Raw genomic sequence first — 14259 nt, 5'->3', positions numbered from 1 at the left:
GGGGAGAAAGAGCGGGAACAGGAGCGCGGGTCGGGGAGGGGAGGGGAGGGGGAGAGGGGAGGGGGAACAGGAGCGCTGGTCGGGTTGGGTCAGTCGGGGAGGGGAGCGGGTGTCGGGTCTGGTCCAGAGGCAGGGGGTGGGGCGGAAAGCGGGTGTTGGGTCTGGTCCGGAGGTGGGGGGGCGGAGAGCGGGTGTCGGGTCTGGTCCGGAGGTGGGGGGGGGGGCGGAGAGCGGGTGTCGGGTCTGGTCCAGTTGGGGGGGGTGGGTAGCGGGTGCCGGGTCTGGTCCGGAGGCGGGGGGGGGGGGGGGAAGCGGGTGTAGTGTCTGGTCGGGGGGGCGGGGAGCAGGAGCTGGCCGTGGGAGGAGCCTTATTCACGCAGCCCCAGTGAGGCCATTCAGCCAGGGCTAGGGGCTGCGTGCTTCGGGCCCCTCCCACACAGTTCGGCGCCTGGAGCTACTGCACTTGCGTGCTCACTGTAGCACGCATGTGCAGAGGTCCCGGCACTGTTTTCAGCGCAGGGACTTGGCTCCGCCCCCCCCACAGCTCGTGTCGGCTGCACCGAGGGCCAGAGGACCTGCAGGGAGGTGGAGAAGACAAAGGATTTTTTTAGGCGCACTTTGTGGCGCGAAAAACGGGCGTCCAGGTCGGGACTGCGCCGTTCTAGGCGCGTGTGGAAACTTGGGCCCGATGATAGCAAAAGCTCTGAAGTTAATGGTGATGGCAGAGGATAGAATTGACATCATTGGCATACATATGGAAGCGACTCAGTGCTTGTAGACAATTATGTAATGATAAGCAACAGTATACCAAGGATGGAATAAAAGACCACTCTAGAGATAATTATTTAGGCATGGAAAGAAAATGTGTTTGAGGATGTGTCAATTAGAAGTGGAATCACAGAAGAGCAAAACAGTGGTGGTCTATGGCAGAGAGGGTAAATGAAAATGAAAGTAATCAACAGTGTTGAGAATAGGCATCAAGGAGGACAAAAAGGGATTTTGAGTCATGGCTACAGTCACATAGGATATATTGGTGATTTTAACCAGAGCAGTCTCCATTCTGTAGGCTTGGTGAGAAGCAAGCACAGTTGTAACAATGTGCTCAATGAACTTATAGAAAAAGCACAGATGGTGAGGATAGAGAGTATAATGGTTTATAAGGAAGGGTATGATGACAGCGGGTGGGAAATAATAGTGGGAACAAAAAATGAAAAAAAGACTGAGCTGGTGAACTTGGATGGTCAAGGAACTATTGTGAAAAGGAAGTGGAAGAGGGAAGAAAGTTAATTTTAACTGCAATGATGAAGGCTATTGACTACTATGAAGTTTCAAATCAATGAAATATTTGTAACATTTACATAAAAGAATGACAAAGCACTTACTGAATGTCCCAGCACAGCCATACTGTAGAGAAATGTCCCCATCCCAGCTTCCTAATTACATGGTATCGTGCATTGAACAGGTCCCCTATTTTCACAGCATGGTAGCCACCTGAAAGACAAACAAGGAAAAAAATAACAATCCAATGGGAATGCAATTATTTTTCTTAAAAGGTATAGTATAGTCCAAAATTGCAATTGCAGCAGTGAACTTGAAGTTGCAAAATCTAGAGCTGAGAGTATTTTACCAAAACAAATATCCATAGCCCAGATAAATACAGTGATCAGTTTTGTTACATAAATATCATGCTTTTTCTTAGAAGCATGTGGCTTCACATCATGTGTGTAGAGCAGCAGTGTTAAAGTCTCATGACAAAGCATTTTACCAACCACTGACAATCTTGCACGTTTATAATCAAATGATTTTCAATAACAAGGGGTTAGATGAATAGTTGACTCAACTGACTCATTTAATGAATATATGTTTTTTTTGAGAATAAAAGCGCAAAATGAGACTGAACACTTTCTTGTATTTTCTTGAGAATTCTTTAAATATGAATATCTGGTATCCCTTAGTTTTCAATTTTCAAATACAAACTCCTTCACAGACCCCACAGATAAACCTCAGGATCAGTGCAGGGTAAAGGGGTCTCCTACACATTTGTTAACATGAGCATCACATGTATCCACCCCCAGACACTGATTCCCTGCACCACACAAGGAGGACTTCACAACATGGCAAAATGCCGTTCCAGGAAAAATACTGAAGACAAGAGGGGCGAAACTTGACAAAAATTCAATAATTAACTACAATGAACAAAAATCACATTAAAGACAAGGTACACCAGCTCATTTTCTTCATTTCACGTGCTTAGTTTGCTACAAGAATACTAAAATAGCATCCTCAAATATATTACCAAGGAGCAAGATAAATTGTTCACAATTTGATATCTTCAATTTAACTAATTGTCATCTGTGGCTCAGTGGGTAGCACAATCGCCTCAGAGTCAAAAGGTTGTGCGTTCAAGTCCCACTCCAGGAACTTGAGCACGTAAATCTAGGCTGACACTCCAGTGCTGCACTGTTGGAGGTGCCGTTTTCCATGAGACGTTAAACCGACACTGACCTCCCCCCCCCTCCCCACCTCCACCGCCCTACCCCCCAGGAGGTGGTTACATTTTTTCTTGTTGGAGATGGTCATTGCCTGGCACTTGTGTGGCACAAATGTTACTTGCAACTATTTCGAAGAGGAGCAGGGGAGTTATCCCCGATGTCCTGCTCAATATTTATCGCTCAATCAACATAACAATAAACAGTTTATCTGGTCATTATTGTTATATATGTAAACATGGAAATACCTTGTTTAACCACCAGAGGGCTCATCCCCTGGAGTCCCAAGGGATCCCACAATCCCTTGGGAGCACCTGTACATAAGGAGGCCTCACAGGCTGGAGAGGCACTCTGGAGACCTATAATAAAGGACTGTGGTCACAGCCTACTTTGAGCTCTCAGTATCTGCTCAGACCTTTATTCAATATATAACAATTACGATGTTGCTGTTTGTGGGAGCTTGCTGTGTGCAAATTGGCTGCCGTGTTTCCCACATTACAACAGTGACTACACTCCAAAAGTACTTCAATGGCTGTAAAGTGCTTTGGGACGACCGGTGGTCGTGAAAGGTGCTATATAAAGGCAAGACTTCCTTAAAAGCAATATCCGTCCAATCAGTGCTAGGGGCTCAATTTTCCCCAATGCCGTTTTTTGGCGTATTTTAAGAGTTATGCCTGTTTTTTTTGGCCCCGACTACTCCAAAAAAAGTGAAAGTTTCCCCGTTGTAATTTTTGAAATTGGCGCCGTGCAGCCTGTCCTTTAGCTTCGGGGGGTGGAGCCTAATGTCTGCGCCAAAAAATAGGATGCACCCCCCCCCACCCCACACACACACACACACACACACACACACACACACACACACGAAAAAAAAAAGACATTTCTACACGACTGCTGTGGCTGTGCATGCCCAGTACACCCTCTCGGTCTGCATTCAGCCATTTTTAAAGAGCCAGTTGTGAGAGAACTTTTCTTTCGAATGGAAAAAAAATCGGAGCTGCAATATGCAATGCTGTTCAAGGACCAAGAATTTCTCTCAGGACGAAGTGGAAGTCCTGGTTACTGTAATTGAGGCCAGATGGCACGAGCTGGACACCAGCAGAGGTCACATAAAAGTTACACCAAAAGAAAAGAAGAAATGCTGGAACCAACTTTTACAAGATTACTGTGCAATGGTGACCATCCCGAGGTCTGGAGGCCAGTGCAAAAAGAAGTGGCAGGACCTTGGTCAAGTAGCTAGTGTAAGTAATATTTTCATTTATTTGCTGGAATTGCAATTGTAAATGTAACCATATGTATGTCCCACCCAGCAGAAAGACACCCTTTTCTAAAAAGTTGTATTTTCATCTTTGCAGAGAAAGATGGCCCAACAAAAGAGAACTCGAACAGGAGGAGGCCTGGCAAATCTGCACCCACTGACACCCTTGGAAGACAGGGTTGCTGCTTTGATGGGTCCTGCATCACCACTGCACAAGCTGGGCCCACACTCGAGGGAGAGGGCAAGTCCTGCAAATTCCACAGTCTGGCTTTGCTAAAAGCTAAGTACTGCGCGGGCTAGCCATGCTTCGGTTCATGGGGATGTCTCTATCAGTTACGCTTCGGTTGATACAATGTGTTATCATTCATCGTGGTCCTTCAAATGAGCCTACTCCTCATGTCACCCACCCCTGCCCCCTCCTCTGCTGCTAACCATTTGTCTGTTCGGTTATATTTTGCAGAACTTGCGGCCAATCCTGACGAGGCTGAAGCCGATGCAGAAGATGATTCAGATGCGGACGAGCCTGAAGAGGAGAACATCTTCCAATCCCACCTTCCAGACCAAGAGCATGGGGATGAGGGTGAGGATGAAGCCCCCACTGTTGTACTCACTCTGGAGGTGGTGCTGGTGCCGCCCATTGAGATGCCAGCCTCTTTCCCGAGTGGTGCGAGTGTTGGGACATTCCATGGTTTCACAATCCGAGGCTGCGGGTTCCAGTGGGGTGCAGCGAGCCACACCCAGGGTCAGGAGGGGAAGGAGAGCTCGACGGCGCTCTCCTGAGGTGTAGGATCTAACAGATGTGGTTCAGATGATGGCAATGAGTGGGGAGAGCACTGAGCTTACGCAATCACTCCTGGACACCTGGGGTGGGTGATGAGGTATCGGGACTGTCGGGAGAAGGAACAAACATTCTTACGAGAAATGGGAACACTGTCCGGGCACATTAGAGAGGGAATGTCGCAGATAGTTGAGACGCTGTCAGGGCACGAAGGAGGGAATGTCGGTGGTAGCTGCTGCAATAAGGGAAGACGCCCAGACCCCGCGGCCATTGACTGAATCAACTGCCATTCCCATTCCAATCCCCAAACCAACCTCTGAAGAGGGCCAAGCCGAGCATTTCACATTACCATCTGCCCACACCCCGTATCAAGTGCGCGCGCATTACCGAGATGCTACCAACCCGAGAAACGTTGCGTCATTGCCTGCGGGTAGGGGTGGACTCACCAAGACCAAGCGCAGCAGGTGGTCTTCGAATAGGTGGAGGAGAGATGGATGCAGCCTTTCTTTTCTGCTGTTGTTGCTGTTAATATTATTGTTGTTACTGGTGTAACTGTTCTCAAATTAAAATTTTTTTGTAAGTGATGTAAATTTACAAGTTTAAAAGTTTGTAAGTGATCTTAAACGTTTGAAAGTAATCTCAGCTAAAAACTTTAAAGTTCGATACAAGAATATTTTTATTATCTTTACGGCACGACAACCGCAAGAGAAATACAGGGAACAGCGCCATGGCCTTCTTTGACTTTACAAAGGCCTTTGACACTTAACCGCGAGGGACTATGGAGCGTCCTCCTCTTTTTCAGCTGCCCCCAAAGGTTTGGCGCCATCCTCTGCCTGCTCCACGACGACATGCAAGCCGTGATCCTGACCAATGGATCCATCACAGACCCAATCCACATCCGGACCTGGGTCACGCACGGCTGCGCCATCGCGCCAACCCTCTTCTCGATCTTCCTCGCTGCAATGTTCCACCTCACGCTCAACAAGCTCCCCAGTGTAGTGGAACTAAAATATAGAACCAGTGGGAACCTGTTCAACCTTCGTTGCCTCCAGCCTAGATCCAAGACTGGTAAGACAAAGGTCCTCCACCAACCTGATCCCACCACACAGCACTGCCCCCCCAATCATCAAGATCCATGGCGCGGCCCTGGACAACGTGGACCACTTTCCATACCTCGAGAGCCTATCAGCAGCAAGGGCATCGACGACGAGGTTCAAAACCTCCTCCAGTGCGCCAGCGCAGCCTTCAGTCACCTGAGGAAGAATATTTGAAGATCAGGCCCTCAAATCTGGCACCAAGTTTATGGTCTACAGGGCTGTAGTGATACCCGCCATTCTGTATGGCTCAGAGACCTAGGATCATATACAGTAGACACCTCAAATAACTGGAGAAATACCACCAACGATGTCGCCACAAGATCCTGCAAATCCCCTGGGAGGACAGATGCGCTAACGTCAGTGTTCTTGATCAGGCCAACATCCCCAGCATCGAAGCACTGACCACACTTGACCAGCTCCGTTGGGTGGGCCACATTGTTCGTATGCCCGACACAAGACTTCCAAAGCAAGCACTCGACTCGGAACTCCCACACGGCAAGCGAGCCCCAGGTGGGCAGAGGAAATGTTTCAAGGACACCCTCAAAGCCTCCTTGACAACATCCTCACCAATACCTGGGAGTTCCTGGCCAAAGACCGCCCTAAGTGGAGGAAGAGCATCAGAGAAGGTGCCGAGCACCTCGAGTTTCATCGCTGAGAACATGCAGAAAAAAGCGCAGGCAGCGGAAGGAGCGTGCGGCAAACCAGTCCCACCCACCCTTTCCTTCAACCACTGTCTGTCCCACCTGTGACAGAGACTGTAATTCCCGTATTGGATTGTACAGTCACCTGAGAACTCAGAGTGGAAGCAAGTCTTCCTCGATTTCACCGATAATGATTTTTATTAAAAAGTTAAGTACAAACAATTGTTAAACTTTTGAATAAAATATATTTTAAATTATAACTGAATCATTTCCATTATTTGTTCCATTAACAACACAACTTGTTGAAGTAAAGAATCACAACATTATGGAACAGGTCCAAACAGTAAACATAGTCCATTTGGAATTGTTGCCACTGAGCCTTCAGGCAAGCACAGCATTCACGGATGAGCTGCTGGCGCAAGGCTCGAGCAATTCTTAAATGGGCACGACGGCCAGCCCGCCCTCCTCCGCCGGCGTGCTCCGGGTTCAGGTAGTTGCATGGCTTCCTCGTCCTCCTCTTAGTCATCTGCATCTTCCTCCTCATAATCAGCCACTCTCACCTCATGTGGGTCTTCTACTTCCAGCTGCTGCTGCCTCATGATGGCTAAGTTTTGCAGACAACTGATCGACAATCTCAGGGGAGTATTGCAAGTAGCCTCTGGAGTGGTCCAGGCATCGGAAACGCTGCTTGAAGAGGCCAATGGTCCTCTCTATTATGCTACACATTGCAATGTGCGACACGTTGTATTCCCGGTCAGCTTCCGTCCGGGTTACATGTAGGGGAGTCATGAGCCAGGTGGCGAGGCCCTACCCTTTCTTTCCCAGCAGCCAGCTCTGCCTTTCTGGCTACTGCTGGAACATGGCAGATATAGCGCTCTCGCATAGGATGAAATCATGGGTGCTCCCAGGGTATCTCGCATCAACTGCCATGTTGCGATCCATATCATCAGACGAGCTGCACTTTTACAGAGTGGAAGCCTTTTCTGTTCCTGTACATCTCGGAATCCTCCAAAGGTGCTCGCAAGGCGATGTGGGTACAATCAATGCAGCCCTGTACCTTTGGGAAGCCAGCAATCCTGGAGAAGCCCACGTCACGCATTACCTGGGCGGTCATAGAGAACTTTATGTAGTCATTCCTCTGGGCATATAGTACAGCAGTCACCTGCCAAATGCAGATATGTGTTGCATGTTGAGAAATGGCGCACACCTCCCCAGTTGTGGCCTGAAATGATCTAGATGTATAAAATTAAAGTGCAGCTGTAACCTTTTTCTTCAACTGACTATGCAGTCCTCCTGATGCTTCGAAGGTGCAGGTCTGCTTTTATTAATTCACAGATCTCGGTTACAACTTCTTTGTGGAAACGCAGCCTTCTCACAGTCTGCATCACTCAGGTGCAGGTATGAATGCCTGTCTCGATATGCCCAATGTGGGTAAGGCCTCCTGCCCATCATCCTACATGCTCTGAGGTTCCTCAAGTGATGATGTCTAATCAATCATCTCCTCCACAGCACAATCATGCAGAAGGCTTGCATGAGATATGGCAATATCAATACTGCCCCCATCATTTAATTGTAGCTTTGCAAGAAGTTCAAAACAGCCAGGCAAAGCACTCACACCTTCTTTCCTCGCTCTCTCTCTCCCCAAGGTGGATGCCCTAGTATGGACCACACCCTGGTCTGCTCAGTAGGCTTGCTTAGAACAGGAAGCAAGGCATTCAATGAAGAAACAAAGTCTAACGCAATTGTTTAATTCTTGATGTTTTTCCAAAGTACCACCCCACCTCACTGGGTTCGTCCGGCAGAATCGCTCACTCGCCCGGACACAGGGGCCCGGCTTCCAACACCTCCCCCCCTCCTCCCAGGGCTTCTTTTGAAGCTGCTGTATTCCTTATATAAGTGGCTGGAAGTTCAGTTCAGTTCAGCTTCCATCCCACCCCAACGCCCCCCCCACCCCCAGGCTTCTTTTGAAGCCGAGCCCCAAGCCGGTGTCTGAGCGAGGGACACTCTGACCTTCGAGCCCGGTGAAGAGATGTTTAGTGGTGGCATGGTACTTTGAAAAAAAAATCAAAAATTAAAGAATTGCATCAGATTTCCATTTGCTCCCTTTCGACTTTGAAAACATTAAGCTTCATGATGCAAATTCTTTGCTTTCTCGAATCCCTCCAAATCTTCGCCGAAAAACAATATCTTTCTGCGCCGATTTTTCAATGTGCGCTGCTTTTTCCTTAAGCGCCCAGAAGATTTTTTGGGAGTAGTCACATACGCCATCCTAGGAAAAATGTAAGTTGGCCAAACTTACTTAAATGTGAGAAACTGGCGCAGACATCAGGTTACGCCCCCTATGATGTAAAAACTCCTAACCTAAAAAAAATCGTTACTAACCGAGTTATGCTGGCGTAGAAACTTTGGGGAAACTTGGGAGATTTTAATTTACTCCAAAAAAAAAACAGCGCACACCAAAAAACGTTGCAGATAACTGGGGAAAATTGAGACCTATATATGTTAAAGTATGAAGATTTCTCAAAGTATTAGTTTTACATGGATTTGGTCGATTAAGGTAGCCCAAAGATTTGGTATATGGCAAATTCAAAGACCCTTGTTCCTTTAATGACTTTCTCCTAGCAAAGGGCAGCAGTTTAAAATGCACGACAGAAGCCATTTAGCAAGTTCCTGCTTAAAAATTAGGTCCACAAGGTGTTTGTTATGTAGGTCTGCAACAACTGTTTTGTTATGTGAACTGGGCTAGTCCCACCAGTGCACCAAGGAAAAATACATTTAAAATCCAGTTTTACTTCTAAAAGTTGGGTAGACACGATCAAGTAATTAGTTATTTTCCCAGATAAATGTTAAAAACTATTTTAGGATTTCTAAGTACAACACTGTCCTTAAGTAACACAAGGTGGGCTTTCTTGACCAGTGAAATTGAAAGTTCATTGACACTACCGATCACAACCAAGGCGACAAAGAGGATCAAATTCAGATCCCACAAAGACAATGGCCTGGATTTTGCGATGGTAATGACAGCGAAACTGCTAGCATTTGCCATCATGACCCCTCTGAAACTGACAGCAACTTAAGGATTTAGCACACGTGCAAATAAATGTGGAAATCCTGAAGATGCGGTCAATCATTCACTGCTCCGTCACAGTTTGTGCTATGGAATTCCCTATAGCCGGCAATCAATTGAAATCACATTGAAGGACGAAAACTTCCCCTATTACGCTGGAATATTACGTTAAACGCCCCCCACAACCCCCGAAAAAGTTACGCCTAATTGAAAGAGGCGTAACTGGGTTTTTAATGGCATATTGACTGATCAATAGTTCTGGCCCTGACAAACTAATTTTATATTTGTGGAGTGTCAAATGTTTCCATTAATATGATTAAGAATTACATCATAATTTAAATATTTTTCAAAGTTTGTTTATATTTCAGCTTCTAAGTTAATGCTATGTGTATGTCCCAATCTGTATTTCGCTCTCTGTAAAATTTATAAAAAGTAAATTAGAATCTGCACATTTTACTTCCTGGTTTGCTGTCTAAGAATTAGTCAATGTGGTTGGCTGCTTAGCCAGCTTGATGACATCACTGCTGCTGGATGCTGGAGATTCGCCTAATTTGGCGCCAGATTTAAACAAAGATCAGAAGAGCTGAAAACAACAGCACAGAGATCACTAGATCTTCGTGGGCAGCTTTCTTCGAGGTCAGTGGCAAGCACCATCAGTTTGCCGCTGACCGTAAATTCCGGGCCAATAAGGGATATCCATTTGAGATTTTGTTTTATATAATCCCTTCATAAATTACGAGATTCTGTCCGACAAATTTTCAAGCAAGAAGTTGGAAGATTGTTGTGTGTATGCAGGTTTATTAGGCTTTGTTTCAACTTTATATTTGGATGAGGCTGCGGATGACCCACAACTTACTTCTACTAAAACTATTAAAACTTGCATTTAAATAATGGGCCAGATTATGCTCTCAGCAGCACCGTTTGTTTCACTTACACTTGTCCAGACTTTCTATGGGATTTTGCACGTGAACATGCTGTGATCAGAGAGCCATTTCAGTGCAGCGCCCTTACAGGGGATCCCGGAACTGTGTGAACAGGGAAATCAACTGTGCATCTCCTTAACCAATCAGATTGAAGAATCATTAATGAGCTGAGCAGAGTCTGAACAAGCGTCAGTTAGAAGTTATGCCAAAGCATAAAGTGAAATAGAGAGGGAAAGAAAAATGGGATTGAGAGAGAAAAATAAAAGACAGAAAGAAAAGTTTTTAAAAAGTATTTACATTTTTTATTTTTTTGAATCTCCAACAATAATTAAAATCTGAAGGAATAAGACTCCACACTAGTAAAAATTCATTTTCAGTGCAAGAGAGGTTCTTTGGCAGTAATTAAGACTTAAGTAATTAAAAATTTACTTACACTGGCGAGTTTAGTGTTTATCTATCACGCAAGTGACAGTGAAGCTACCAGATTGTTGTAAAAACCCAAATATCACCAATATCCTTTAGGGAAGGAAATCTGCCGTCCTTACCCAGTCTGGTCTATATGTAACTCCAGACCTACAGCAATGTGATTGACTCTTAACTTCCCTCTAAAATGGCCTAGCAAGCCACTCAATTGTAACAAACCACTACAAAAAACAATAATAAAACCTGACACAGCATGGACTGCAGTGGTTCAAGGCAGTGGCTCACCACCACTTTCTCAAGGGCAATTATGGATGGGCAATAAATGCTAGCCTTGCCAACAACACCCACATACTCACATCCCATGAACAAATAAAAAGCAAAGTACAGCAGCTTCACGCCCTTCCATGTTTTTGAATGCAGTCTCCTGTTATAGCAAAGCTTCAGGAAGAGCAGGGCAACTTGGACAGCAACTTCCTGATTTCCACGTTTAACTACTCATGTGCGGTTGCTGGAATTTACTGTCTGATTTGCTCTTTAATAATGCTGAGTGCCGTTAGCCTCATCTTTATTTCTGCAGCAAACTCCAGCCCATGGCCTTTAGCATCGAAAAATAACATCCATGGTAATTTCAGCCTTCAACTCGGCTCCTCCTCTCACCTGAATTTATTGCCCTCATGTCTTTTCTAAACCTCTCCTTCAAAAACTCTCTTACCCACATTCATGGCCACTCCCTCGACCTAATCATCTTCTATGGTCTTTATCACTGGCCACTTTCTTGCATCCCTCACTATCCAGATCCCCCTGGTCTTCTTCAATCCCACAACCTTCTACATTCACCCCTGGAAAGAAAACTCTCCTTTAAGTCTCAAATTCTCAACTGTCTAGTATTTAGCCCTACATTCAACATGATACTTATGCACCTATCTGCTCAACCACTCCCTCAGCACTACTTTCAATGCCCTCATCCACAGCAAAACCTGCACGGTCATCTGTTTCTGTCTTTACTCCTGGTGGGGCTTGAACGTACATGGCAGACAAGCCAGATTTGACTCACCGACATCAAGTTCTACCAGGCCTCCCTCTCCTCTGTCAAAACCGCTATTTACTCTGATATTATGACACAAGAGACCTTGGGATGTAGAGAGGTACAGCACAAATCCAAGGAACTGATAATGAGTATGTACAAAGCATTGTACAATTATGGTTTCCAAAATACAGCAGGAATACCCAGGCATTGAAGGTAGTGGAGAAAAGGACAACTAAATTGATACCCTGCTTATGGTATTTGAGCTACGAGGAGATATTGCTGAGCCTGAGACTTTTTTAGTCTGGAGAGATTATTCAAGATTCTTAAGGGGAATAGGTAAATTATACTCCAATAATATATGTTTGAGATTGCTACAAACACCAGAACCAGGGGACAGAGTCTCAAGCTTAGAAGAGGGAAGGTACACTAGTTTAGAGTTAATGACTTAACTACTTAATGCAAGCAGTGCTGCTGAACCAGGAGGCTGTGGAGTTAGATAGCGCGGAAAAAGTTAAGGATGAATTGGATAAATATTTGAGGGAGTGGGCGATTGGGAGCTATTAATTTTGGGGACTGGCCAAAATTGCCGCATTTTTTATGGTTCTGTACTTTTCTATGTTCTCAACAGTATAGAGGGTTTGTGGTTAGATGTTAGATTAAAAACAGGACCTCTTAGAATAGTAATCTCAAAATTACTCCCATAGCTGTGTGCTAGACAAAGGTAGGGAGAAACAGATTAGATTGTCAACATGTATGGGAGACTTCAGAACTCTATGGGCTCAATTCTTCCCCAGAATTTGCGCTGTTTTTTTCTGGCCTAACTTAAAAATCCCCAGTTTCCTCAATCAATTTGCACCAGCGTAACTGACTGATTTTTTTTAGGCAAGTTTTTTTTCTCAAAAGGGGGCGTTACCAGCCACCTATGCCAATTCTGCCAATTTAGGTAACTTTGGCCAACTAATAGTTACTCCATTTCTACTTAGGCCAGCGTATGTGGCCACTCAAGAAAACCATTGTGGAGAGTTAAAGAAATCAGCGCAGGTAAGGAAATCGGCACAGGCAAGTGCAGCAGATGCCCGGACAGCAGCAGCAGGAAAGGCAAGAGAGATGGGGGGGAGGAAGAAAGAGATGGGGGGGAGGAAGAAAGAGATGGGGGGGGAGGAAGAAAGAGATGGGGGGGGAGGAAGAAAGAGATGGGGGGGGAGGAAGAAAGAGATGGGGGGGGAGGAAGAAAGAGATGGGGGGGGAGGAAGAAAGAGATGGGGGGGGAGGAAGAAAGAGATGGGGGGGGAGGAAGAAAGAGATGGGGGGGGAGGAAGAAAGAGATGGGGGGGGAGGAAGAAAGAGATGGGGGGGGAGGAAGAAAGAGATGGGGGGGGAGGAAGAAAGAGATGGGGGGGAGGAAGAAAGAGATGGGGGGGAGGAAGAAAGAGATGGGGGGGAGGAAGAAAGAGATGGGGGGAGGAAGAAAGAGATGGGGGGAGGAAGAAAGAGATGGGGGGAGGAAGAAAGAGATGGGGGGGGAGGAAGAAAGAGATGGGGGGGAGGAAGAAAGAGATGGGGGGGAGGAAGAAAGAGATAGGGGGGAGGAAGAAAGAGATGGGGGGGAGGAAGAAAGAGATGGGGGGAGGAAGAAAAAGATGGGGGGGAGGAAGAAAGAGATAGGGGGGAGGAAGAAAGAGATGGGGGGGAGGAAGAAAGAGATGGGGGGGAGGAAGAAAGAGATGGGGGGGAGGAAGAAAGAGATGGGGGGGAGGAAGAAAGAGATGAGGGGAGGAAGAAAGAGATGGGGGAGGAAGAAAGAGATGGGGGGAGGAAGAAAGAGAGATGGGGGAGGAAGAAAAAGAGATGGGGGAGGAAGAAAAAGAGATGGGGGAGGAAGAAAAAGAGATGGGGGGGAGGAAGAAAGAGATGGGGGGAGGAAGAAAGAGATGGGGGGGAGGAAGAAAGAGATGGGGGGGAGGAAGAAAGAGATGGGGGGGAGGAAGAAAGAGATGGGGGGAGGAAGAAAGAGATGGGGGGAGAAGAAAGAGATGGGGGGGAGGAAGAAAGAGATGGGGGGGGGAAGAAAGCGATGGGGGGGGGAAGAAAGAGATGGGGGGGGGAAAGAAAGAGATGGGGGGGGGAGAAAGAGATGGGGGGGGGGGTGTGTGGGGAGGGAGAGGGGATTGGGGGGGAGAAAAGCCTTTGACCGGGAGGGAGGAGACCACTCGGGCCTGGGCTAGGGACGGTGGAGCGGACCAGGTGGTCACTCAGCCAGGGTTAGGGGTGGGAGAACTCAGAACGCACCGGCAGGAGAACACACTGGCAAGCCCTTTGGCTAGGGGCTAGGGGCGGGAGACTGCACCGGCAGGAACTGAGAATGGGACTGGACCAGCAAGCCCTTCCGGCAGGGTTGGAGGCAAGTTGCTATTAATTTGTTTTTCAATTCTTTTAATGTGTTGCAAGGTATGCTTGTGTCCTTGGTTACCATGGCAGCCCGATCTTTTTGGCACAGACCAAGGCTCCACCCTGCCTTGGGTTAGGCCACGCCAAAATGAAGAGATCCTAAGGGGAAAC

The 14259-nt window shown here is 46.8% G+C and overlaps 1 protein-coding gene across 1 annotated transcript in view; it reads right to left on the bottom strand.

Annotated features, from left to right (window-relative positions):
* Positions 1–14259, bottom strand: part of srpk2 (SRSF protein kinase 2) — a 291734-nt gene that overhangs the window by 92616 nt on the left and 184859 nt on the right. The window contains 1 exon segment of the mRNA XM_070897312.1: positions 1383–1491. Within this exon segment, the coding sequence (XP_070753413.1) occupies positions 1383–1491 (109 nt within the window).

Source organism: Pristiophorus japonicus, chromosome 13, assembly GCF_044704955.1.
Source record: "Pristiophorus japonicus isolate sPriJap1 chromosome 13, sPriJap1.hap1, whole genome shotgun sequence".
In the NCBI taxonomy this organism is placed as follows: Eukaryota; Metazoa; Chordata; class Chondrichthyes; family Pristiophoridae; genus Pristiophorus; species Pristiophorus japonicus.
The sequence above is the reverse complement of the archived record's forward strand: the minus strand, read 5'-3'. Positions and strand labels throughout refer to the sequence as shown.